Below are 24982 nucleotides of genomic sequence, written 5' to 3'. Positions count from 1 at the left end.
TCCTCTGACTTCCAGGATAGCTAGAAAGCAGCTCCTCTTGCTCTCTGACCCTCTTTCCCCCCACAGGGAACATCAGGTGGTGATGGCCCCCATGGGCCCCCTGGAGAAAGGGTGAGTGTGGTTTGAGTCTCCTGATCCCTAATGCTCCCCAGGGAGCTTGAGTGGAGCCCATGCCCTCTCACCCCAGGGGGGAATCTGGATCCCCTGCCCATTCTCCTGATTCAACCCAGCTCTGTCTCTAGGGTCTCCCTGGACCTCAAGGCCCCAATGGATTTCCTGGCCCCAAAGGACCTCCGGTAAGCTGACCTCTGACCTGCCTTGGTTCTGTGAATCCTTCTTCTCCATCCTCCTTCCCAGCTCAGAGTTCACCTGACATCTGAACCCCTTCCAGGGTCCCCCTGGGAAGGACGGGCTTCCAGGACACCCAGGCCAGAGAGGAGAAGTGGTAAGTGATGCCCCTGGCCTCCTGAGACCTTCAACTTCCAGAGCTGTCTGGAAGGCCCACCAGGGAGGTTCTTCTGGCAGAGTAGAGATCAACCTGGTGCTGCTCAGACCCATGGCCAAGGGCCTGGTGGTGACCCTGCCGTTCCTCTGGGAACCTGGGGTCCATCCCACAGTGTCCATGCCTGATATGCTTTGACTGTTCTCTCCTCTTCCTCTCTCAGGGTTTCCAAGGGAAGACTGGCCCCCCTGGCCCTCCAGGGGTGGTGGGACCTCAGGTATGTCTGCCCTCTGAGAGAATGGACCCCAGACCCTGGAGTTAGTCTTTCTGCCCCTTTTGTCCCTTTTTCCAATCACATGCCCCAGCCCCTGCTTTGCCTGACCTGCCCCCCACCCCACCGGGGCTGGAATTTGGAGCAGGGACCCCAACTTCAGTCTGGTTCCTGGGCCGGTTCTCATCTTCTTGAGCCTCAAAGGGGCAGTTCCCCAGTGGGGACACAAGTGGTGTGGTTACTCCAAACTGGGGAGTTAACACCAGCGCAGTAGCCTAGCAGAGCCCTAGGAGTCTCCCAGTAGCTTTGGGGCACAGCTAAAAGGGTTCCAGAGGGGTTATTTCAGGGTGGCCAGGGTGGCCTGTTTGGGCAGGGAGATGGGTAGAGGGTCTGAGATGGAGTCTTTCTGTCTCTTTCCCAGGGAGCAGCAGGAGAAACTGGGCCCATGGGGGAGAGAGGTCACCCAGGACCCCCAGGCCCCCCTGGAGAGCAGGGACTGACTGGAACATCTGGAAAAGAAGGAACAAAGGTCGGTAAAGGGCCAGGCAGAGGGCAATTTGGGGGGCCAGGGTTGGGGTGCTGAAGGGAACAGCTAATTGGGGATTTGAGAAAGGCCAGAAATCTCTCTGTCCAATCTGGGAGCATAGCTGTGGCTCATCACTTTTTGTTTCATTTTAGGGTGACCCTGGTCCCCCAGGGGCCCCAGGGAAGGATGGACCTGCTGGTCTGAGGGGTTTCCCAGGAGAGAGAGGCCTCCCGGGCATTGCCGTGAGTGTGAACCCAATCTCCCAGCCGCATTGCCTGAGAAAAGTTACTGCTGTCCTGGCATCCCTCAGTGTCACCCCACTCCCATTTCTCTGAGCCTGCCCCCCCTCGACTTTCATCCTTCCCTGCATGTCTCTTGGACCCTCATTCTTGTTGTGTCCCACCCTCCTGTCTCACATCTGTTGCTCCAAATCTCTGGTTCATAGGGTGGACCCGGTTTGAAGGGAAACGAAGGTCCGGCTGGTCCTCCTGGCCCTGCAGTGAGTCTGGGGACCCTGGGGGACAGGAGGGAGGACCCAGGAAAGAGTGGGTGTGGAAGGATGAAGAGTGGCATCTGGATCTAGGCAAGACTGTGGGACTGGGCAGAGGGAGCCTAGGGTCAGCCATAGTGCATCCAATTTTGGGCTATTCTCCTGGGAACCATGGTCAGGGGTCCTCTGGTGTGGGTGGGCTGTGGTCTCCTCCTTGGGGGTCTGACTCCATTTCCTGTTTCAGGGCTCCCCTGGGGAGCGAGGTGCAGCAGGATCAGGGGGACCCATTGGCCCCCCAGGGCGCCCTGGCCCACAGGGTCCCCCTGGAGCTGCAGGAGAGAAAGGTGTCCCGGTGAGTGTGGGGTCCCTGGGGAGACACACACTGGGGAGGGGTCTGTGAGCTGTGAGCTGCTCTGGAGGGTTTCCTGTGAGGGTGTTTGAAGGTGATGATTCCGGGTCATGACTCCTTTCTTCATTTCCTACAGGGTGAGAAGGGCCCCATTGGTCCAACTGGCCGAGATGGGGTGCAGGGCCCTGTGGGGCTTCCTGGTCCCGCTGGACCCCCAGGCGTGGCAGGAGAGGATGGAGACAAGGTGTGGGAACCCACAGACCCTGGACCCAATCTTTCCAGATGAGATCGATGATCTGGGCATACCTCCCATCCCCTTTCCTGTCTTAACCTCCCTGCCTCATCCAGGTCCTTTCTCTAATATCTCACCTGCCTTCTCCCTGCAGGGTGAGGTGGGAGACCCTGGACAGAAGGGCACTAAAGGGAATAAGGGTGAACATGTAAGTGGCCATGACTTTTGACTTCTGACCTCTGACCTTTAGCCTCATTTCCACCTGGTCTCTCTTCCTGTCTTTGGTGTCTTTGACTCTCCTTTTCCCCTGCAGGGCCCTCCTGGACCCCCTGGGCCCATTGGTCCCGTGGGGCAACCTGGAGCAGCGGTGAGTGACTGATGCCCTGTCTGCCCCCACCAGGGGCACTGGCAGCCTCTAGTCTGCCCTCAGTTCCGCTTTGCCCTGTGGGGGCTCTGGGCCTGGTGCCCAGCTCAGTGTGGAGTTTGTGAATAGAGAACACCTGACCCATGACCGTCTCTGTGTCCTTGTCCCTGCCCTCTCTCCACCTCAGGGAGCAGATGGGGAGCCCGGAGCTCGGGGGCCCCAGGGACACTTTGGAGCCAAAGGCGATGAAGGAACAAGAGGATTCAATGGGCCCCCGGGACCCATTGGCCTACAGGTTAGTTGGAAGGTAGAGGCAGGGGCTGAGAGGTGGGGTCAGGATGGGTCTGATGTCTGCCCCAGACCCCCACCATCCCCTGCTGCTGAGGACTAGGGGGCGTGTGGGATTGGAGGGAAGGGCACTGTCTACCTGGAGCTGTGCTCTAGGGGGTTGGTCATCTGGGCACGTGCTGTGTACCCCCACACAGGGTTTGCCAGGCCCCTCGGGGGAGAAAGGAGAAACAGGAGATGTGGGCCCTATGGTGAGTGTGACCCCCTAGCCCTAAGCCCACTTACTACTCACCCCCCCATCCAGCGGCCCCAACACCCCACTGCCACCAATGCCCCTGCTCCCTGGTAGGGTTGTCCCCGTCCCCTGCCACCCCCAGGATGTCTGCCTCACCCAGCCCCCTGCCATTTCTGTGTGCCTAATGCTCTTTCTCTTCCCTCCCCATCTCTGCCCTATCTGCTTTCCCCAGGGACCTCCGGGCCCCCCAGGACCTCGAGGCCCAGCTGGACCCAATGGAGCTGATGTGAGTCCTCTTAGCCTCTGTCCCTTCAGATCAACGTGGCCAGTCCTGCCTCCCTTTCCTCAGACTATAAACTCTAGTCTCATCTCAGCTGCCGAGAGAAGCCTCTGGCCTGGAAGGCCTCCCACTGTCTCACTGCTGTGACCTTGGGGCGCTCATCCAGGCTCTGTCCCTGGAATGGCACCTCCTTCCTTAAGCAGTTACCCTAACTTCTGTTCCTCTTTCAGGGTCCGCAAGGTCCCCCGGGAGGTGTTGGGAACCTGGGTCCCCCTGGAGAGAAGGTAACTGGGAAGGGGGTGAATGAATGGACTTACCTTGGCGGGGGTATGAGGGTTGGATCGTCTGTTAGTTTTGGTTGGGGGTGGCAAAAGAAAATGAGATGGGGGGGAATAGCAGGATTTTGGGGGAAAAGGAGGTGTTTGACCCCAGTCTTCTTTCAGGGGGAGCCAGGAGAATCAGGATCTCCAGGGGTCCAGGGCGAGCCAGGTGTCAAGGTGAATGAAAGCTCTGAGGCCTTGCCCCCTAATCCCCATCACCTTCCTCAACCTCAGCGCCCCACCCCTGATGTGTGATCTGCTAGAGCTGGAGCTCTTCTACAGCCCAGGAGCCTGTGCTCCCCATACTCAGGGAGATTGGACCCCTGGGTCTGAGTGAGCCCCACACTCTTTCTTTGAAGGGAAGAGGGACCAGATGATTCCCTGTGGGCTTGACTTTCTGTGTGCATCCTGCTGTCACTGAGGGGACAGAGGGGAGGCTGAAGGTGTTTTGGAAGCAGGGGCTGCATCCTTGATCTTCAAGACCCCTTTGGGACCATCTGTACCCTCCATTCATCTTCCAGGGCCCACGTGGGGAGCGTGGGGAGAAAGGAGAATCGGGGCAGCCAGGAGAGGCCGGACCACCAGGGCCTAAAGGCCCCACCGGTGATGATGGCCCCAAAGGGAACCCTGTGAGTTTGGCGGGGGGGGGGGGGGGCAGGGCTGGGAGGAGGGTCTTGGGAATGAGAGACCTGGGAATATGGGTGTGTATGAGTGGGAGGGTCTTGGAGTGGGGAGAGCCCAGGGATGGGGGGAGTACTTGGGCGGAAGTCTCTGGGAATGAGATCTGGGAGGGATGTATGGGGTCTGGAATCCAGAGACAGAAAGTGAGAGATGCCTTCTAATTAATTCCCTGAAAGCATTAGAAGGCATAAAGTGCATGAGGTGAGAAAAGTGGGTGCAGGAGACCATCTTCTCAAGGGGTGCAGGCGGGCCTTGCCTGTAGAGAGGGAGGGTGTCACATGTGCCCATGGGGGTCTGTGTTGGCTCTGGGTAGGCTTAGGGGGTTGTGACCTTGCCCTGTTCTTTTCTGGACTAGGGTCCTGTTGGTTTTCCTGGTGATCCTGGCCCTCCTGGAGAAGGTGGCCCTCGGGTGAGTCCTCCTCAGAGAAAGAGGGGAAAGAGGGTGGGCTTCTGTACGGAGCCTCCGTATGGCTGATGCGTTTTGAATGTGAGAAGCTGGGGGCGGGGCAGGGCAGGTGGAGGGATGGGAGGATTAGCAGTTTTGGGCTGATGCCAGCCGGGTTGGGGCAACCCTTGACCTTGGTTCATCCCTGCAGGGCCAGGATGGTGCAAAGGGTGACCGAGGAGAGGATGGCGAGCCAGGACAGCCTGTGAGTGACCCGTGACCCCTCCCTCCACCATGGAGCCCAAGCCTTCAGGCCCATTGCCCCCTTTTTATGCCCTACTCCTGAGGGGTCCACTGGCTGGAGGCTAACCACTCATTTACCCCTTCTCCTCCCTCCATAGGGATCCCCTGGTCCCACTGGGGAGAATGGACCCCCTGGACCACTTGGGAAGCGGGTAAGTGAGGTGGACACCTGGGAACTTGTGGGGCGGTCCTTAGGGTGGATAGAGGATGGGACAGTAACACATGGGATGGTCAGGGAGGTGCTTGGGATCTAGGCTGTCCTTGGGTGGGGTGCACATGTGTGTGAACATTTATATTTTTAAGTGTCTGTGTATAACTGAGTGTGTCTGTTCTTGGGTTTTGCTATATATATTCTTGCCAGGGGCGGTGGTATTCACCAACCGATCAGAACAGACACTGGAGGAAGGGGCTAGCTTTCCTGGAAGGCCCCTGCTAGGCCAAAGACTAACCCTCTAGTTGCTGGGGCAGGAGGTGGGGCACCAGATGGTGTGTGGGCAAGTGGCTTTTTGCGAGATGCACAGAACTACTCGGTATTTTAACAACGGGTGCAGCTGTACCAGCTTGTCTGTGGCTCAGCTTCTGTGACCGCGTCTGTGCACGCCCAAGTGTGTGTGTGAGTGCGCGTACATGCTCGCTGGAGCCCAGTAGGACAGGGAGGAGAAAGCGGCTGAGCCTGGCTATTCACTACCTCACCGACTTTTCCTTCCTGTATCCATCTGCAGGGTCCCGCTGGCACACCTGGTCCTGAGGGGCGGCAAGGAGAGAAGGGGGCCAAGGTAAGGGAGAGGCTGGAATATTCCCTCCATCTCCTGGCACCTCTGGTTCCTCAGACTCCTCTCTCTAGATGTCTACCCTGTGTTGACCTCCTCTACGTTGAGCCTCTTGTTCGGATGGGGGTTCCGTTCCTTATACTTACTCCTGCTCAAGGGGCTCCTGGGGTTTGGCCCCTCCTCTCTGCTTCATCCAGTCCGCCTTGGACCCCCTACCACCACCCACACTCCCTTCCTCTGCCCTTTAAGGCTCACTCCTTGTATGTGTTTCAGGGGGATCCTGGCGCTGTAGGTGCCCCGGGGAAGACAGGCCCCGTGGGCCCTGCAGGCCCAGCAGGGAAACCTGGTCCTGATGGGTTAAGAGGTCTCCCAGGCTCAGTGGTGAGTAATGGAATGGAAAGGCTTGGCTGGGGCAGGAGGGGTGAGGGGCCTTGAGGGGTACCTGTGTGGGGACACTTTTCCTCACCTCTGTGGCCTCCTTGAATCTGCAGGGTCAGCAAGGCCGTCCTGGGGCCCCGGGCCAGGCTGGGCCTCCAGGTCCTGTGGTGAGTGACTGTGGATTAGTGGGGTGGGTCGGGGTGAGGAAGCTGGTTCCCTGGGGCAGGGGGAATCCAGCTGAAGCCCTAGAGGAAGTGGGAAGTGGTGGCGGGAGGGCCTGGTCCCACCCCTCCCTGGAGAGAGTGACTTCCTGTCTCCCCACAGGGACCTCCGGGGCTTCCTGGCCTCCGGGGTGATGTCGGAGCCAAGGGAGAGAAGGTGAGTGACACAGATATGCGGCCAAGTATCTCCCCTCACCCTCACCCTTGAAGCCTAGGGGGACCCTGAGTGCCCACCACTATGCTTCAGGGCTCCAGCACCATCTCTGGGGGTCCTTACCCAGTGACGACCGTTCACAGGCCCTGTTCTGTCAGACCCTGTGCCTAAGTCTCTCTTGCCTTCTGTGCTCTCACCCCCGTGGGCTCCTTCTTCTGCATCCACGTGTCTCCTCTCTGCACCCCCCTGACCACTTGTCCCTTCTCCAGGGTCACCCAGGTCTCATCGGACTGATCGGGCCCCCTGGGGAGCAGGGAGAGAAGGGTGATCGGGGACTTCCTGGCCCCCAGGGCTCCGCTGGACAGAAGGGAGAGACGGTGAGGACATGGTCCTGAAAGGTCTGGGAGGATGAGTGTGGGGATTCGTGTTGGGGGTGAGGGTGGAGGTGGAGAAAGGGGTGAGGGAGGGGGTGTGGAGGAGGACCCAGTTGAACCACGCCCCTCTCCTTCCTAGGGTATTCCAGGAGCGTCTGGGCCTATTGGTCCTGGAGGGCCCCCTGGCCTCCCCGTGAGTACCCCATCTGTTCCTCACAAAATCCCCTAAACCCCACTGCTCCCCCCTCCATAATCCCCCAATGGCTTCCATGGCAACCACCAGCCTAACCAGCATAGGTCCCAGGGTCCTCCATATGTCCTTACATCTGCAGCATTTCCTCCCCCGTCCTTTCGGGGCCTCCCAAATGTCCCCGTGTTCCCTCACGCCTGCCCCTCCTGCGGTAAAGCCAGGGTCTGTGAACTCATGACTTTGCATCTCCATTCCTCCATATCCCAACCGTCCCCTGTGCTGACCATCTCTGTCTTGTAACCTCATTTCACAGGGACCTGCTGGCCCCAAAGGAGCCAAAGGAGCCACAGTGAGTGACCCCCAGCCAGCTCTGAGCTCTGCCCCCTTCCCCCAGCTGGACTTGACACTTTCTCTCCCGGGCAAATGTGCTCCCTCCAGTGGAGTTCCTCCCTGGCCTGGAGACTGACCCTTCTGTGACCCTGATCACATGCTTGACCTCTTGACCCTTCCATGACCTATCTACTCCTTTGGCAGGGCCCAGCTGGACCCAAGGGAGAGAAGGGCGTCCAGGGTCCTCCGGGACACCCGGTAAGTTACAAGCCAGGGCTTGCTTCTCTGTCCCTCTCTGTCCCAGTGTTTCTCCATTTCACCCTCATATCGACCTTGCCTGTCACCCTTTCCATCTGTCTCTCCACCCAGGGCCCCCCGGGCGAGGTGATCCAGCCCCTGCCCATCCAGATGCCCAAAAAGACTCGGCGCTCGGTGGACGGAAGCCGCCTGATGCAAGAGGATGAGGCCATACCGGCTGGGGGGGCTCCGGGCAGTGCTGGGGGGCTGGAGGAGATCTTTGGCTCGCTGGACTCCCTGCGGGAGGAAATTGAGCAGATGAGGCGGCCGACAGGGACCCAGGACAGCCCCGCTCGCACCTGCCAGGACCTGAAGCTCTGCCACCCGGAGCTGCCTGATGGTCAGTGCTGGCCTCAGGAAACAAAAATAACAGTGTGGGCTTGAAAAGCAGAATGGATGGAGGGGGTTCTTGGGGAAGGTGTGGGGTGGGGGTGAGCGCTGAGGGGCTTGGAAGGGCAGCTCTTTGCCAACTAGGTCAGAAGTATTTCCCTATTTCCCAGTTGATCTGGTCCTCCCAGTGCACGGCAGCTCATCATCAGCCTGCTGCCTACGGGAAGCGACAAACATACACACGTGTACACATGTGCTCGCATTTACACGGATGGCCGTGTGTGCGAATCTACAATCACGTGTTGTATCCCCGTGAGGATGTCAGCGCTCCTGCCTCCTCCGTTGGGAGCCTGGGGGTGCTGCTGGGGGGAGGGGTGCCACAGACGGGCAGGGGTGTAAGCGATGATGGAATGTGAAGAAGGGTGGGTGGTGGTGTGGGGCTCTGGGGGAGAATGGGACGAGGAGACTGAGGGCATGGGGGGGAGGGCATGGTGGGGAGGGTATGGGGGGAAGGTCATGGGAGGGAGGTCAAGGGGGGAGGGCATGGTGGTGAGGTCATGAGGGAAGCATGTGGGGAGGAGGTCAAGGGGGGAGGACGTGGCAGGGAGTGCTGGGGTTTGGAGCAGCATCGGGGGGAGAAGTGGGAAGGGAGGCAAGGAGCACCTTGGGTCCCACCTGTTGGGGCTCTGATCCTTCCTTCTCCCTCACCCCACAGGAGAGTACTGGGTCGACCCCAACCAGGGCTGTGCTCGGGACGCCTTCCGGGTTTTCTGCAACTTTACAGCAGGAGGGGAAACATGTGTGACACCCCGGGATGATGTCACACAAGTGAGAGCTGGTGCCTGACTGCTCATCCCTGCCCCATAGCATGGCCCAGTCAGGGCCTAGTGGTTTCTAGGTTTATGTGACAGGCACCCTCGCCCCTGCGGAGCCTGCTGCCGCTTCTTTCCTTGACTCTTTCCTTCTCACCGGCCCTCTGCCGCTCACTGTGTCTCCTTCCCTTGACAACCCAAGACAAAGTTTGCCTCTTGTTTACCCTCAGTCAGTCCCTGGCTCCCACTCTGGCCCCTCATTTCTCCCCCAGCCCTTTCTGCCCACCCATTCCCTGCCCCTGACCGTGGCCCAGCTACCCTGCGTCTGTAGATGCCCCGCAAGCCTGTCTCTGTCTGCCCCTGACTGTGGCCCTCTCTCCTGCCAGTTCTCTTACGTGGACTCAGAAGGCTCCCCGGTAGGTGTGGTCCAGCTCACCTTCCTGCGGCTGCTCAGCGTCTCAGCCCACCAGGATGTCTCCTACCCGTGCTCTGGGATGGCCCGAGATGGTCCCCTGAAGCTCCGGGGGGCCAACGAGGATGAGCTGAGCCTGGAGACCAGCCCCTATGTCAAGGAATTCAGAGACGGCTGTCAGGTAGGAACCGGAAGAGCTGGGTGGGGGTGGATCCCAGAGTCAGGCTGGGGGAAGACCTTTTGGGCAGAGGCACCAGGAAGAGCAGGAGGAGTCCAGCTTCTCGGTGTCAGATATGCCTGAGGGAGCTCAGACGGGGGTGATGGGGGGCGGGGTGGAAAGGATGGAAGGTGGGGTTCACCTGCGCGCACACACCAGCATCACCCAGAGTGAGTCGTGCAGGCTCGTGCACTCATTTACACAGGCTGCCCAACAGAGGCACACGGGGGCGCAAATCACCCATTCCAGGAAGGCACAGGAGGACCCAGACACCCATCGTCTGTACATACATCCCCAGAATTGTCTGGACAGGGTCACACGGGGACACACAACATGTGGAATCATGTCAGATATTATCACACGATTACACCACGGACACGTGTTTACACATTGCTATGGAGTCCCACAGACTCACACAACCACCACACGTAGACAATCTCAAGGACAAACCCAAGGCTGCACAGACTCGTTCAGGAGCACAGATACGCGCACACGTTCCCAATCCTGATGCTCTGGAAGAAATTTGAAGAAGAAAATCTAGCAAGTTGGATCATGTGACAGGGACTGGGGGAATAGCAGCTAGGGGCGCTCAGGCCTGAGGCTGGGGGACCCGTGGGGCGTGTGCACGCCTCCACCACGCTCACTGCTCCCTCTGTCCCGTCTCCCCCCTCAAGACACAGCAAGGCCGCACGGTGCTGGAGGTGCGAACACCTGTGCTGGAGCAGCTACCAGTGCTGGACGCCTCCTTCTCAGACCTGGGGGCCCCCCCGAAGCGGGGAGGGGTGCTGCTGGGGCCTGTCTGCTTCATGGGCTAGGTCCTCCTCTGTCTGACCCTGTCCGTCGAAACCAGGCCCACCTGGAATCCCACAGCATCAGCTCTGTGCCACCTCCCGAGAGGGCTCCTCACCATCTAGGTGGCTCCGGGCCAGGGCACCGGGAGCCCCCAGCCAGGGGCAGACCAGGGGAGGGGTGAAGCGGGTGCCGGGACGCCCCAGGGGAGGGGTGGCATCTGGGGCTCTTGGTCCTCCCACTTGGAGCCTGTGACCCGTTGGACAGCCGAGACCCTTATTTAAAACGCACCTCCCAATCACCCCAAACAAGCAGAAGAGAAGAGAAAGGACACTGTGTATTTTGTATTTAAAAGTAATTATATTAATTATTTAAAGAGTGGAAAACAAAAGAACAAACAAGATAAAGAGAGAAATGCCAACAAAAATCAGCGGACTTTGGAGACAGGGCTCTCCAGGGGTGAGCCCCGGCACCCTCCTCCTTGCCTCAGGGCTTTCCTCAGTGACTGTGGGGGGAGGTTTTCAGGCCAAACCCCACCTCCCTCACAGCCCGCCTGTAGCACCCACTGTGAATGTTGGAATATATGGTCTCCTTTGCCTCAGGGTCTGACTCTCTCTGTCCAGTGTGGGGCTTTCTCATCTCCCCCTACCGGGTGTTTGGCTCCCTGACCCCCACACCGGCTGTCTCTCACTTGGTCTGGGGCTTGCAGGAACCGCCTGCTACTTGGGGAGCAGGCCGAGCCCCCAGGGGCGAAACAGAAGAGTGAGGGGTGAGTGCAGGGCCTGTATTCAGCGCTGTTGAAATATCGAAATGCTTCTTCCTCATCAGCTGGTAAATGGCCACGACTCAGCCTGCTGAGTGTTCCACCGCCAGCCTGGCCACCCTGGTCCCACCCCTGAGCCTCCCCCCCCCCCCCGCCTTCCCTGATCCCGCAATGGAAGGGCTAATGTGTGGCATATGGATGGAAGGGACTCCCAGGACCTTGTCTAGCCCCATGCCCAGTGTCCTTTCTGACTGATGGTTAAATAATGTGATTGTCCCCTCCTGGGCGTATGAGTGTGGTGCTTGTGTTGTTATTTCAATCCCCACCCGGGCCCCCATCCAAAACCCCTCTTTGCCTGCTGAGCTGTTACCAGAAATGGAAGGCTTAATCCCTATGCCCAGAGGGCCTGTCCTTTTGCGGTGTCTGGGCCCAGAAAAGAGTTCATAAAACCTGGCTGACAAGTGTGGACCGCCAAACTGATCTCCCGGTGACATCAGGTGGGAGCCCGGGGTTCTGTCCCACACAGGTGCTGGCATGTTTCTGGGTTCCTTGTTTCCAGGTCCAGCACAACCTCCCCCGCACCCCAATTCCCCATTTTTAGGACATCAGGGCTGGAAGGGGGTGCTTAGAAGGTCTGGTCTAAACTCTTTGCAAATAAGGACCTTGGGCTCCTTCCAAGACAGCGTTTCCTGCCCCTGGACCTCTGGTCACCTCGTGTCCTGCCCATACCTGTGTGCATTCCCAGCTATGTAGTGCCGGGCTTTTCTCTGTGTCAAGGTGCACGGTCCTAGTCTCATCGCATGCTGTGCTGCCCCCGCTTCCTCCTTCCCCAGGGGCCCCTCTTAGGGCTTATTCAGCAGCTCTGTGCCCTCCGGGTCAGGTGTCTGGGTAGGTCCCTTCAGTTCAGGGCAGCCGCTCAGCCAGGCATCGCTCGCTGGCCTCCCCACCTCCCGTGGGGCTGCTCATCCTCACACAGGATTTCCTGGCTCCTGCCCATCCTGGCAGTAGAATGAAACTTATTCCAGGGCCTCATCTCAATCAGGACACCCCTTCCTCGCTCGCCGTCCGGCTGCGGGTGTCCGAGCGAGCGTGTGTACGGTGTCCCGGTGGCCGCAGACCCCCTGGGGCGGGCCTGGGAGGGACCCAGGGCCCCGGTAGGCAGGGCGCCGCCTCTCTTGGCGGATCCCGGACGGCACAGCCTTGATCGTCCCCGTCCCCTGAGGACAGAACCCCGATCTTTGAAACCCTGGAGTGGTGGAGCTAGCTCATTCTGGATCCAAAGAAGCTCTCCTATGGGGCTTAGAGGCCCAGCCTGGCAGAGACGGTGGGCAGGGAAACCGTTTGCAGGTGAAAAGCCCCTCCGCGCATCTCTCCGCCTCTGCTGCCCCCTGGTGCCGGCGCCAAGCCCTCGGCCAACTAAAGGGCAAGCGGAGTAAGACCTTCCTAACACGTTGTCCCTTTCTTCGTCCCCAACTGAACCCTCCTCACTCCCTCAGCCCAAAAGGCCGAGTGGAAGCCCCCTGATCTTATCTTTACGGGGTCAGGCGGTGGACGGGCTTTTGGGATCACTCGCCCTCGGTCTTAATCTCCAAGTCCTGAAGGCTTCCGACAACCCCCTTCCGGAAGCTTCCTTCTGGGCCTCAGCTAAAAGGAAGATCAGACGGAAATAGATCTTGCCCGCACTCACCCCCAGCTAAGCTGGGCCAGCGCTGAGGCTTTTCCATGCTTTCTCTGCAATTGGAGCCAAACCCAGAGTTTGCCCCCAGAACCCAAAGGGGAATGTCCCCAAAGGTCACTTTTGGTCAGATGCTCTGAGCTTAGAGGGCTTTTCTCCATGAAAACAATGCCATACATTCACTCAAATAACACTTATACAGGGCAGTTGGGTCCCAGGCCAATCCGCAAAAGCCTATTTAGCTAGAATGCTAACCAACCCCGGACAACCGTTTTACCAGCGATTCTGTGCCAAGTTGCAGACGAGGATGCCAGAACCACACAGCCCTCTCCTTCTGCCTCCTGGCTCCCCAGGGCGAGGGGAGCCAAGCCCTGGCTCTAAGGAAAGATGGGAGGAGTTGCAGGGCAGGGCTCCAGAGGCGGGAGTTTTGGGGTGTGGGTAGCGCAGGTCCCCTGGTATCTAAACATGCGGGTGCTGGTAGTGGCTCCAGTGGCTTGTGGGCAGAGGAGACTTCCAGATGGGCTGGGGAGTAGATAAAGAAGACAGAGGCAGAGACTTTGGGGAGTTCCTTTGGGCTTGACTGGGTCAGAACCACGAACTCTTGCAGGAAACGCTGGGCTCTGAAACTCTTGACTGCCCCTCCAACAAGTTTAACTTGAACCCAATAAGGAGAAGGAAGTCACTGATGATGTTGGGAAAGAGAAGGGATATGACAGATTTGTGCGTTAGCAAGGCCCCACCCAGGTTGGATGAGGCTGTGAAGGGCCTGGACACAGGCACACGGCCAGCCACAGGGGTTTAGTGAGATTTAGTGGGAAGGCTGTGGGGATGGATGCTGTAGCCTGTCACAGCCTTGGAGCTACTTCTTAGCCTTGGGCTGATATTTTTGGCGTCCTACCTCATGGTCAAAAAACAGCTTGTAAAATTTGGACCACTTAGATCACTGCACCTGAGAGCACTACATATCCCAGAAGACCTCCCCCTCCTTGGCTATGTTGCATGCTGGGATTTGTAGTTTCTACATGGATCAGGGTAGGTGGGAGTAGAGACAGATAAGGAAGGGAGTGGGTCAAAACAAGGCCGCAGTTGCCTCAGAAAGGAGTTCCAGAGCAGTAGGGGGTGGTGACCCAGTTTTGTGATTATGTAGCCCCGATTCCTGAAAGTTCGGTGTGGTCGGCAGGGAGGGTTAGGAACACATCCTAGTTTTTTCCTAACCAGCTATGCAGTTCAGAGGCCAGGATCACATTTCCCAGCCCACATCTGCTCAGGTGAGCTGACATCACCCCCTGGGTGCTTGCAGTTGGCTTTCTTTTCTTATTTCCCCCCCTCACATTCCCCCCTACTGCCATCTCAGTAGGGAAGAACTGTCCACTGGTCCTTGAATGAACACCAGGGACATCTGTAGGGACACCTCCTTTAGGGCTACCCTCAAGCAGCCAAGAGTGTAGAATAAGCCTGAGAGCCAACCCACCACACCACCTTCCCTCCACCGCCTTCCCTCAGGTGATGGGCATTTGGTCTACAAATTGTTGTGACAATCCATTTGTTTACTTCGCTCTGGCTTCTCTTCCTCTCAATAACATCTTCTGCGCAGAAGGCCTTGTGAATCCCATAAACTCGGTGTGTGGTTTTCTAAAGAGTAACAGATAGAAGCCATGTTGGATACTATGGCAGCTGGCATAAAGGTCATGTTCCAGGTCTTGCCATTTCAGCTCTAAAGGGCTGGGATTCCGCAGGGTCTGGGGCCAGAGTATGTGGGTCGTGGTGATATATTCCTGTGTTATGTTCATGGCTCCCCATGGTCTGGGCTCTGTTGGTGGGTCACGTGGTGGGTAAGTGCTCACTAACTCGGGTACACCTGTACCACAAGGGCTGGTAGAGGTTTCTTATGGCTCTGCAACTTTCCCGTCTTTTTATTAATATCTCAGTATTTCCCCTACTTTTCAGAATTGAAAATCTATAGAAACACATAAGTAAAAAATACAAATTAAGAAACAGGTTTCAGACATATTAGGGTTGGGCAGAGGGTGGGAAGTAGCACCGTACTTTTAATTGGAGCCCTGGTGACAGACAGAGGGGGTCAGACAGAAGAGTCTGCAGCGGCAAATGGTCCAGGCTGGGTAGGGTTGAGCCGACTTAGGGCTGAGGGTGGTGCTGATGATAGCCGGCAGGAGATCTCTCGGCATTCCTTTTTTTTTTCAATTTTTGAGTGAGAGAGAGTAGGCAGGGGAGGGGCAGAGAGAGGGGGGAACAGAGAACCCGAACCAGGCTCTGTGCTGATAGCAGCAACCCCGATGCCGGGCTCGAACTCACGAACGGTGAGATCATGACCCGAGCTGAAGTCGGATGATTAACCGACTGAGCCACCCAGATGCCCCTCTCTGCATTCCTAACGAGGGCTTCTCCTGCATCTAGCTTGCCAGTGGTGTTTTGCTTCTAACTGGGGTGCTTATTTACTATGAGCATCAGTTTTCCCGTCTGTGAAGTGGGATAGCACTTGGTTTACAGGGCAGTAATCCCCCTTGTAGTGACAAGGGAGGGGAACTGGCCACACCCCCCTGGTTCAAATGCCTTGCCTTGGTTACTGGCGACACACTGGTGATTGGGGCACACTGCTCTCCTTTCAACTTTTGATTCTAGTGCTGTCAAGACCTCGTACTTCTGAAGTTTCTTTTTGTTCCAAACATAAAATCTGATTAAAACAGCTTAAGACCCAAAGGAAATTTCTTTTTTTTTTTTTTTTAATGATTTTTTTAAAAAGTTTATTTATTTTGAGAGAGAGAGAACAAGCAGGACAGGGACAGAGAGAGAGGGAGAGAGAGAATCCCAAGCAGGCTGTCAGGTCAGAGCCCGATGTGGGGCTCGAGTCCACAAACCGTGAGGTCATGACCTGGGCCGAAGTTGGATGCTTAACCGACTGAGCCACCCAGGCTCCCTCGAAAGGAAATTTCTTACAAAAATACCAGGGTACTCAGTATTTGAAGGAAGGGTTGACTTAGTACAGAAGAAAAAGGGCAGTTTTGAGACCTCAGAGCTTCATGGACTTTGTCCCTGAGTGTGGCCACAAACACCACTTGGTCAATCTGCTTTCAACCTCTGTGTCTCTGGGCTCCGTGGTTCAGGTTCCTGGAGTCCCGTCTGGTTGGCCTAGCTTGCAGACAGGTCAGCTGTCTCCCTGAGAACCAACTTTCTATGGCTGGTGGCCCAGTATAACAACAAACAGATAATTTATATGAAGCGCTAGGGTGGGTGTACGAGAGGTATTGGGGACACTCTTCCCACATAAGGTAGGATTACTGAGAAGACACCCCAAGAGGTGTTTGCTGTCTTTCCCTCTATACAGACCACTTTCTTTTTTTTTAATGTTTATTTTTTTATTTTTGAGAGAGAGAGAGAGAGAGAGAGAGCAAGCAGGGGAGGGGCAGAGAGACAGGAGGACAGAGGATCCAAAGAGGGCTCTGTACTGTCAGCAGAGAGCCCAATGTGAGACTCGAACTCATGAACCATGAGATCATGACCTGAGCTGAAGTTGGACGCTTAACCAACTGAGCCACCCAGGTGCCCCTATACAGACCACTTTCTATACCTCCGGCCAGCCCGTTCATGACCACACTTGCACTCCTTGACTCATCCTTGCCCCAAAGGGCCAACCCAAAGTCACACTCCGCCATTGCGGCCACAACATCATGAGCTGTCTAATCTCAGAGTCCAGCATCTCTGTTGTTTGTATTTTGCTGACTTGCTCTTTAGCACATGACCATGACCATGATATCGAGGGCTGCATTATGACTTCTGTGGGCTCTATGCACATTTGCCTTTCTGGACCCTTGCCTCAAAAAAAAAAAAAAAAGCAAAACTCTATTTTATGACTGTGTTCATATACAGATAAATCTATCAATATTATATATTGATATATTAAGATATTTTCTTCAACCTAAAAGTTCATTTTCTATCTTTTTTAAGTTTATTTTTTTATTTTGAGAAAGCACAAGTGGGGGAGGGGCATAGAGAGAGGGAGAGAGAGAGAATCCCAAGCAGAAAGAATCTGCACTGTCAGCACAGAGCCTGACGTGGGGCTCAAACTCACAAAACATGAGATCATGACCTGAGGTGAAGTTGGATGCTTAACTGACTAAGCCACCCAGGTGCTCCTAAAATTTTTTTTTTAAATATTACTTTTTTCAGTTTCCATTTTGAATACTGTAAATATATATAACATAACATATACACAAGGAAAGCCTTTTGGGGTTCTCAATAATTTTTAAGAGTATAAGAGGATCCTCAGGGGGTAAAAATGGAAAATCACTAATCTAAAAGAACTCTTATAAAGATTACTCATGCCCTGTCCCCACCCTCAGAGATGTGGATTCAATTAATCTGGCATGGGGCCCGGGCAAAGGTATTTTTGTACAAGTTCCCCAGGGGGTTCCAAAATGCAGCCTGGGTTGCAAACCTCTGCTTAGAGACATGCATGTAAGAAATAAGCAAAGGGACAGAGGGAGAAAGGCCACCAAATGCCCTAGGTCTGAAAGGGCCTCTTGGGACCTGCTGCATCCAGCAGAAATGCCTGCAAAGGCAGGCACAGAAAACCCAAATAACAGTGGCCAAAAGCACATAGAAATTAATTTTTCTCATAACACAAGAAATCTGAGGAAGACATCTGCTAGTGTTGGTTTGACCACTTGTCGGTCGATGCTATCAGACCCCAGACTGTATCTTTGTACTTCACTATCTCACAATGTTACCCTTCCTTCCATATGCTTGTCACTTCATGTCTCCAAAGTGGTTGCTGCATCTCTAGCTATCACTTCCTCCATCACCCAAGATGGAAGAAGTAAGTTATAGGGATAGCCACATCTATCGCTTTAGCAAGTTTCTGCTTTTGGGTCACACAGCCATCCCTAGTTGCAAGGAAGTCTGGGAAAGGGAACAAGGGGTCAGGACGAGTGTGGTGTGGGGTCAGCCAAACCACAGTGTCTGCCACACATTAGTTGAATCAGTATGTGGGAAGTCAATATCCAACTTCCTTCCCCGGGCAGGACTTGCAAAGCTGAACAATGGTGTTAATTTTATTTTTTTATTTTTTATTTAAAAAAAAATTTTTTTTTCAACGTTTATTTATTTTTGGGACAGAGAGAGACAGAGCATGAACGGGGGAGGGGCAGAGAGAGAGGGAGACACAGAATCGGAAACAGGCTCCAGGCTCTGAGCCATCAGCCCAGAGCCCTACGCGGGGCTCGAACTCACGGACCGCGAGATCGTGACCTGGCTGAAGTCTGACGCTTAACCGACTGCGCCACCCAGGCGCCCCCAATGGTGTTAATTTTAGACCAGGTTAGCCATTAAGTCAGCAAAGTATGGCACCACTGGGCAAATTCTTACATATTTTCTTTGGCTAAACTATAAGCACATTTTTTTTTTTTTTTGGTTATAACTGTTGTTCTGTTTTATGTCACTGTCAAACATGACACTCGTCAACTAAGAGAAGGTGTGTTAGAACTATCTGACACCATGGGAATGCAAGCTGGTGCAGCCACTCTGGAAAACAGTATGGAGGTTCCTCAAAAAACTAAAAATAGAACTACCCTAGGACCCAGCAATTGCACTACTAGGCATTTTTATCCAAGGGATACAGGTGTGCTGTTTCTAAGGGGCACATGCACCCCCATGTTTATAGCAGCACTATTAACAATAGCCAAAGTATGGAAAGGGCCCACATGTCCATCGATGGATGAATGGATAAAGAGGATGTGGTATATATATATATACCTCTTGGTATTATATATATATATAATAAATATAATATATATATATAATAAATATAATATATATAATGGATTATTACTCAGCAACCAAAAAGAATGAAATCTTGCCATTTGCAACTACATGGATGGAACTGGAGGGTATGATGCTAAGTGAAATTAGTCAGAGGAAGACAAAAATCATATGACTTCATCCATATGAGGACGTTAAGAAACAAAACAGATGAACATAAGGGAAGGGAAACAAAAATAATATAAACACAGGGAGGGAGACAAAACAGAAGAGACTCATAAATATGGAGAACAAACTGAGGGTTGCTGAAGGGGTTGTGGGAGGGGGGATGGGCTAAATGGGTAAGGGGCACTAAGGAATCTACTCCTGAAATCATTGTTGCACTAGATGCCAATTTGGATGTAAATAAAATAAAATAAAATAAAGCTATAAACAAATTAGAAAAAAAAAAAAAAGAAGTATCTGACACCATTTGGGCGGTAGGGACGCCCAATACCGCATTGTTGCGTCTTTAAAGAGCAACTTCAGGGTACTGCAGGTATTTTGAAGATACTAAGTCTCGTATCCAGCGCGCTAAGATGCGGCCCGGGAAAAGTATAACTGCCACTGAAGCGTGCTATTGATTTATGACCACAAATAAATCTCCAGCAGGTCCTGAGGGCTGGCCCACACTCAGCACCCGCCCACCGGCACGCGCGGCAGGGCGTGATACCCTTCCCCGTCCCGTTTCTGAGGCTCGCGGAGCCTCTTCGCTCCTTACTAACCAAGCACCGTGGTGGCGTGCGGCGTGGGACAAGGCACCGCGTAAGGTGTGATTTCCGAGAAGATGAAGAGCTTCTGAGCAGGCAGTCAGTGAGAGGCCTGTGCCAGGACTGGAGGAAGGCACTCCGTCATCTTCCTGTATCTGATGCTGGAGGGTGATGCACACAGTGAGAGCGCCATTTTGTATGTCTGGGCGTCTACTCTTGTTACGTCTTGGCTGTGAGCCAGACGTGAGGTGCGTACCGCTTCGGCTTGGGTTGAGCTGGGAGAAACCGAAAACCCCGGGAGCAGTAATGGCTTAACCAAGGCAGACGTTTATCTCGTTCTCACGCAGAAGCCTAGGGATTCAGATTCCGTCTGTCTTGTTCGGCCGGCCTCACCATTACTCTTCCTGCAACGGCCGATGTGACTGCTTGAGTTCCAGCTTTCGTTGTCTGTATTCCAATCAGCAGAAAGGGGGAACGGCAAAGAAGGACCCATTTCTCCCTTTTTATAAGGCCACTTTCCAGAAGTTGCACACAGCAGTTCCGCTTACGGTTTGCTGGACAGAATTTGTACCTAACTGGAGAGTAGGGTGGAAAACTAGTGCTTACTCTGGAAGCCCATGTGCCCTCTTAAAATGGAAAGTTCTATCAAGGAATCAGGGATTATGGATATTGGGGAACAATTAGAATTCTCTGTCTTGCCATTGTCTCTAAACAATTTCTTTTTTTTTTAATTTTTTTAACGTTTTATTTATTTTTGAGACAGGGAGAGACAGAGCATGAACAGGGGAGGGGCAGAGAGAGAGGGAGACACAGAATCTGAAGCAGGCTCCAGGCTCTGAGCTGTCAGCACAGAGCCCGATGCGGGGCTCGAACTCACGGACCGCAAGATCATGACCAGAGCCAAAGTCGGCCGCTTAACCAACTGAGCCACCCAGGCGCCCCTGTCTCTGAACAATTTCTTGAGTAAGGTCCAGAAACCGGGGGATTGTGCGGTGGCTTTTACCAGTAAAGCGGTGTCATAATTTCCATTCAAATCAATAGTTTAAAAACATCTTTTTTTGCCTTTTGTGTGTGTGTGTGGGGGGGGAGGACATTCCAATGAAATCTACCTACCGGTTCTAGGCAAAGCATTAAGCGGGAGTTTAAAAACAAACAGGCTGCCTGTTTTGTTTTGCTGGCAAACTTCCCACTAGGGATTCCTTGAAGTCTTTGGAAGCTGGTTTGGAGGCACCTGGAGCTTGTATCTAAGACACAGCAACACACTTTCCTCCATGTCTCCGCCATGAGTTGCCTCTATTAATACGCCTGTCTTTGAGGGTCTGAGGTCATTGGCCTTACTAGAACATCAGTAGAATAGCTCCAGTGTGTATCCTTTCAAGATGATTGTAGTTTGTTAGCAATGCCATCCAGTTGAATTCTCAGAGATATATGCCATATAGTTATGTATTCCTTGCTCAAAACTCCAGTGATCTATACACCTGTTTGGCCTCTAAGGCAGTACTAGCCAATGGAACTTTCTGTGATGTCAGAGATATGCTACATCTGTGCCATCTAATACTGTGGCCACTAACGCCATGAGGTTATCGAGCACTTGGAAGGTGGTTAGTGCCCCTAAGGAACTTTATTTTTAATTTCATTTAATTTTAATTAACCTAAATAGCCAACGTAGCTAGTGGCTGCTGTATTAGCACAGCTTGAAGGTACCTTGTGGTTTAAGGACTCATCTAAGTTTGGAGCCATTTTTACGAATTTGGTGAAGAGACCCAAGGTTAATATGGATGTGGGATATGTATGCAGTTTTGAGAATTCAAACATACCAATTAATTCATGTTCCTCTTTTTTGGGGGTAGGGAGTTTCAAGGACAAAGGGAAGAATTTTTCTTCCCAAAAGTTTACTGAAAATTTAATCATAAAATCGATAGGGGAAGACAGAGTTTTGGGGTGCAGTGCTTTTTAAAAATCAGGATTACTGAGATATAATTTATGCACAGTAAAACTTATCCTTCTTAACTGGATTGTTCTATGAGTTTTTAAAAAATGTTTATTTGTTTATTTATTTTTTGAGAGAGCACAAGTGGGGTAGGGGCAGAGAGAGAGAGGGGGACAGAGGGGCGAGCCAAATGTGGGGCTCGAACTCACGAACCACGGGCTCATGACCTGAGTCAAAGTCAGACGTTCAACCGACTGAGCCAGCCAGGCGCCCTGTTCTATGAGTTTTGACAAACATTCATTGTGTAATTGCCACCATAATCAAGATGAAAGATAGCTCCTCTCCCCCTCAAAAAAAGTTCCTCATGGGCACAATTGTTTTCAAGTGAACCCTGGTTAACGTGTCACTAAGTATAATGAACAACTTTAATACTTGAGGTGGATTTAGGTCATCTGTTTAAATTCTGTTTTATGGGATTATGCCTCAGGGTAGAAGAATTTACTGTGGTAATATAGCCAGCGTGGCTTGTTGGGGCAGCCGAGTGAAAGCAAACGGCTGGTGGTGAACATAATTTATTGGCATTAAAAAGAATACATCAGCCAGATGGATGCATGCATGCTGATCAGGGACTGATTTGGCAAGATGTTTTACTGAGGAAATGATATCAGGTACAGGGCTAAACACATTTTATTTATTTATTTTTACAACTAGGTGAGTTAAACGTATGGACTTAGAACAGTTCCTGGTGCTTGGTAAGTACTGCTTAAGTAAGGATTAGCTAATCTTCCTAATATTGCTATAATTCACAGTTAACCCGAGATCCACCTACCTTTTGACTGGCTAGAATAAGCTGTCAACGAGTTCTATTGGTAGGATTGGCATCTCCAGTTTCTCCAACTATTTTATCATGATTTATATTTTACATATTCTCCTAGAGACTTGACACTTTCAGATTTACATATATATGTATTTTTTTTGGTAGAAAGTGGGATCCCAGAGGTTCAAAGCGGAAGCTTTTCCCATTTCCAGAATTGCATTAGTAAATTCAAATAAAACACCCAGGGAAGGGTGAAGTCACCACTGAAACTTTTTTGGTTTCCTGTAATCTCCTTTAATGTTACTTCAACCCATCATCTTAGATACTTTCTCCTCCACGTGCCCCAATATTCAAAATAGCCCCCTTACTAGGTTAGGTTTTCCTAATTGAAAGTTGCTCTTGATCCGTATCCCAAGGTTCCTAGAATTCTAGGATATTTTCCTTAGTTCAAAAGTGTTTTAATAAAGTCTAGGGTGTCTCCAGACAGATTTAACATTGCAACAGGTCTGGAGGGACAGACCTTGGGGCCATTTGTGCTGTCCTACGGGAGGATCTGGCTTGATCTTTAAGGCAGAGCTCTTTAAACTCACAGGGCGAATCAGCGGAGGTGTGCTAAAGTGCCCCCTTTTCATGTGTACCAGGAGAAATGTGTTGGGAACGTTTATGAGTTCTTTGTCTTCGTGATTCCCTTTGGCTTGGTTCCCAGCACTTTTAAACCACGTGAGTTGAAGGTTTGCCAAGATTATTTCTATGTCTGTGGCGTCTGTATGTGGTAGAATTGGATTGTTGATACTTCCTTAACCTCTTTTGTGATTTTTTTTAACGTTTATTTATTTATTTTTGAGAGACAGAGAGAGACAGCGTGAGCAGGGGAGGGGTAAAGAGAGAGGGAGACACAGAATCCGAAGCAGGCTCCAGGCCCCAATCTGTCAGCACAGAGCCCGACGCGGGGCTCGAACTCACAAACCACGAAATCACGACGTGAGTCGAAGTCAGACGCTCAACCGACTGAGCCACCCAGGCGCCCCTCTTTTGTGAGTTTTTAAACTTGCTAGTGGGTCTGGTTTTGGAATTCTGATATCCCCAAATCTAATGAGCTGTGACCTGACCAGGCATTTTATTTGCATCTTCCCTTGCTTCTCAAATCCCTTTTCATTTTTCAATTTTCTAGCAGTTTTGCCTGAAGGTGGTCCTGCCTCCACTGAAAGCTACTAAGAGGGAGTCTACATATTTTTAGAGAAAGATTGTAAACCATACTCGGCGAGTCCAGAATGGTAGCTACTAGTCACATATGGCTATGATAATTTAAATTTAAATAATTTAAAATTAAATGAAAAAATTCTACTCCTTAGTTGCACTAGCTATTAGCACTTTCAATGCTGAAGAGCACATGTGGCTAGTGGCTGCTTTATTGGACAGCTCAGACACAGGACATTTCCACCATAGCAGAAAGTTCTATTGGACAGTACTGCTCTCTCTAGGTGTTTTCCGATGATCCCACTAACTTTACAGATACTAGCGCTCTCTAGTTATGTAGTCCTTCTCCTTTCCAAAGTTGATGTTGAAGGGTTTCCTTCTGTTGGTATGTTTTCCTTATATTCAGTTATGTAGAAATGTGATCAGGGTTTGTTTAGTGACAGAGCAATGATTAGCATATTTTCACAGCTGCTGTTAAAGGCATAGCCAAAGCACAGAAGCGCTGGCGCTGCCAAAGCATCTACATTTGGCCACATTTATTTTGGTTTCTGTACGCCTAACTTTTTCTCTAACTTTTTTGTTAAAAATGTTGGAGTATTCCCAAATTGACAAATTCCCTCACTTCTTATTCCAAGTGTAGGTTCCACTGTTGGCCACGAGGTGGCAATGGGCTCTTATTTAACATTCTTGAGCTTCAGAGACGATTTAAAAGTCATTTGGATCCTTGCAATGGGTAATCTGGCTTTTTCCTCAGAAAACTTAGAACATTACTCATGAGGATTAAAAATACCTTCCCAAGTCTCTGTTGTACGTTCTGGCATGGAAAAACAGTGGAAATTCACAGTGACTGAATATGTATGCCAAACCCTAGAAGCCTCTTGCTTCTACCTGGTGCCAGTGGGTTCTTCATTTTTTTCCCTCCTAATTTAGTTGTAGAAAGATAAACTGTCTGTGATTTTATTTTCTTCTTCTTTTAAGAATATTTTTATGTTTGTTTTTGAGAGAGAGGAGAGAAAGCAGGGGAAGGGTGGAGAGAGGGGGACCAAAGCAGGTTCTGTGCTGACTACAAGAGCCTGATGTGGGGCTTGAACCCACGAATCACGAGATCATGACCTAAGTCAAAGTCAGATGCTTAACTGACTGAGCCACCCAGGCACTCCATCTGTGATTTTCAAACTAAAGAAGTACTTTTTTACCTTTTTTTCTCTCTCTCTGCTTTGAGTCCTCACTCATTTGATACAAGAAAGAACGCTTAAACTCAGAACTGTTTCAAATACAGCATCAATGTAGATTAAAAAAGAAAAAAAAGGGGCGCCTGGGTGGCTTGGTCGGTTAAGCATCTGACTTCGGCTCAGGTCATGATCTCACGGTTTGTGAGTTCGAGCCCCGCATCGGGCTCTGTGCTGACCGCTCAGAGCCTGCAGCCTGTTTCAGATTCTGTGTCTCCCTCTGTCTCTGCCCCTCCCCTGTTCATGCTCTGTCTCTCTCTGTCTCAAAAATAAATAAACGTTGAAAAAAAAAAAAAATAAAAAAAAGAGGAAAGGACAGAAGCACTAAATAATTTACCTGTTATAAAAAAAATTACCTATTATGTTTACATGTGACAGTCCTCTACCTTCAAGAGGGCAAGCTTCAG

The 24982-nt window shown here is 52.3% G+C and overlaps 1 protein-coding gene across 1 annotated transcript in view; it reads left to right on the top strand.

Moving 5' to 3' along the window:
• COL11A2 (collagen type XI alpha 2 chain) overlaps positions 1 to 11036 on the top strand; it is a 28638-nt gene extending 17602 nt beyond the window's left edge. Inside the window, exons 35-66 of the mRNA XM_030315216.1 lie at positions 67 to 111; positions 243 to 296; positions 392 to 445; positions 666 to 719; positions 1135 to 1242; positions 1392 to 1481; positions 1685 to 1738; positions 1974 to 2081; positions 2215 to 2322; positions 2465 to 2518; positions 2624 to 2677; positions 2862 to 2969; positions 3160 to 3213; positions 3430 to 3483; positions 3708 to 3761; positions 3921 to 3974; positions 4319 to 4426; positions 4834 to 4887; positions 5075 to 5128; positions 5265 to 5318; positions 5889 to 5942; positions 6210 to 6317; positions 6428 to 6481; positions 6639 to 6692; positions 6959 to 7066; positions 7203 to 7256; positions 7567 to 7602; positions 7788 to 7841; positions 7953 to 8220; positions 8926 to 9038; positions 9409 to 9615; positions 10326 to 11036. Of these exons, the coding sequence (XP_030171076.1) occupies positions 67 to 111; positions 243 to 296; positions 392 to 445; positions 666 to 719; positions 1135 to 1242; positions 1392 to 1481; positions 1685 to 1738; positions 1974 to 2081; positions 2215 to 2322; positions 2465 to 2518; positions 2624 to 2677; positions 2862 to 2969; positions 3160 to 3213; positions 3430 to 3483; positions 3708 to 3761; positions 3921 to 3974; positions 4319 to 4426; positions 4834 to 4887; positions 5075 to 5128; positions 5265 to 5318; positions 5889 to 5942; positions 6210 to 6317; positions 6428 to 6481; positions 6639 to 6692; positions 6959 to 7066; positions 7203 to 7256; positions 7567 to 7602; positions 7788 to 7841; positions 7953 to 8220; positions 8926 to 9038; positions 9409 to 9615; positions 10326 to 10466 (2628 nt within the window). The 3' untranslated portion in view covers positions 10467 to 11036. The remainder of the gene's footprint in view (positions 1 to 66; positions 112 to 242; positions 297 to 391; positions 446 to 665; positions 720 to 1134; positions 1243 to 1391; positions 1482 to 1684; positions 1739 to 1973; positions 2082 to 2214; positions 2323 to 2464; positions 2519 to 2623; positions 2678 to 2861; positions 2970 to 3159; positions 3214 to 3429; positions 3484 to 3707; positions 3762 to 3920; positions 3975 to 4318; positions 4427 to 4833; positions 4888 to 5074; positions 5129 to 5264; positions 5319 to 5888; positions 5943 to 6209; positions 6318 to 6427; positions 6482 to 6638; positions 6693 to 6958; positions 7067 to 7202; positions 7257 to 7566; positions 7603 to 7787; positions 7842 to 7952; positions 8221 to 8925; positions 9039 to 9408; positions 9616 to 10325) is intronic.
• The last annotated feature ends 13946 nt before the right edge of the window (positions 11037 to 24982 follow it).

The sequence above is a fragment of the Lynx canadensis genome, chromosome B2, assembly GCF_007474595.2.
Source record: "Lynx canadensis isolate LIC74 chromosome B2, mLynCan4.pri.v2, whole genome shotgun sequence".
Classification (NCBI taxonomy): Eukaryota; Metazoa; Chordata; class Mammalia; order Carnivora; family Felidae; genus Lynx; species Lynx canadensis.
The sequence above is the reverse complement of the archived record's forward strand: the minus strand, read 5'-3'. Positions and strand labels throughout refer to the sequence as shown.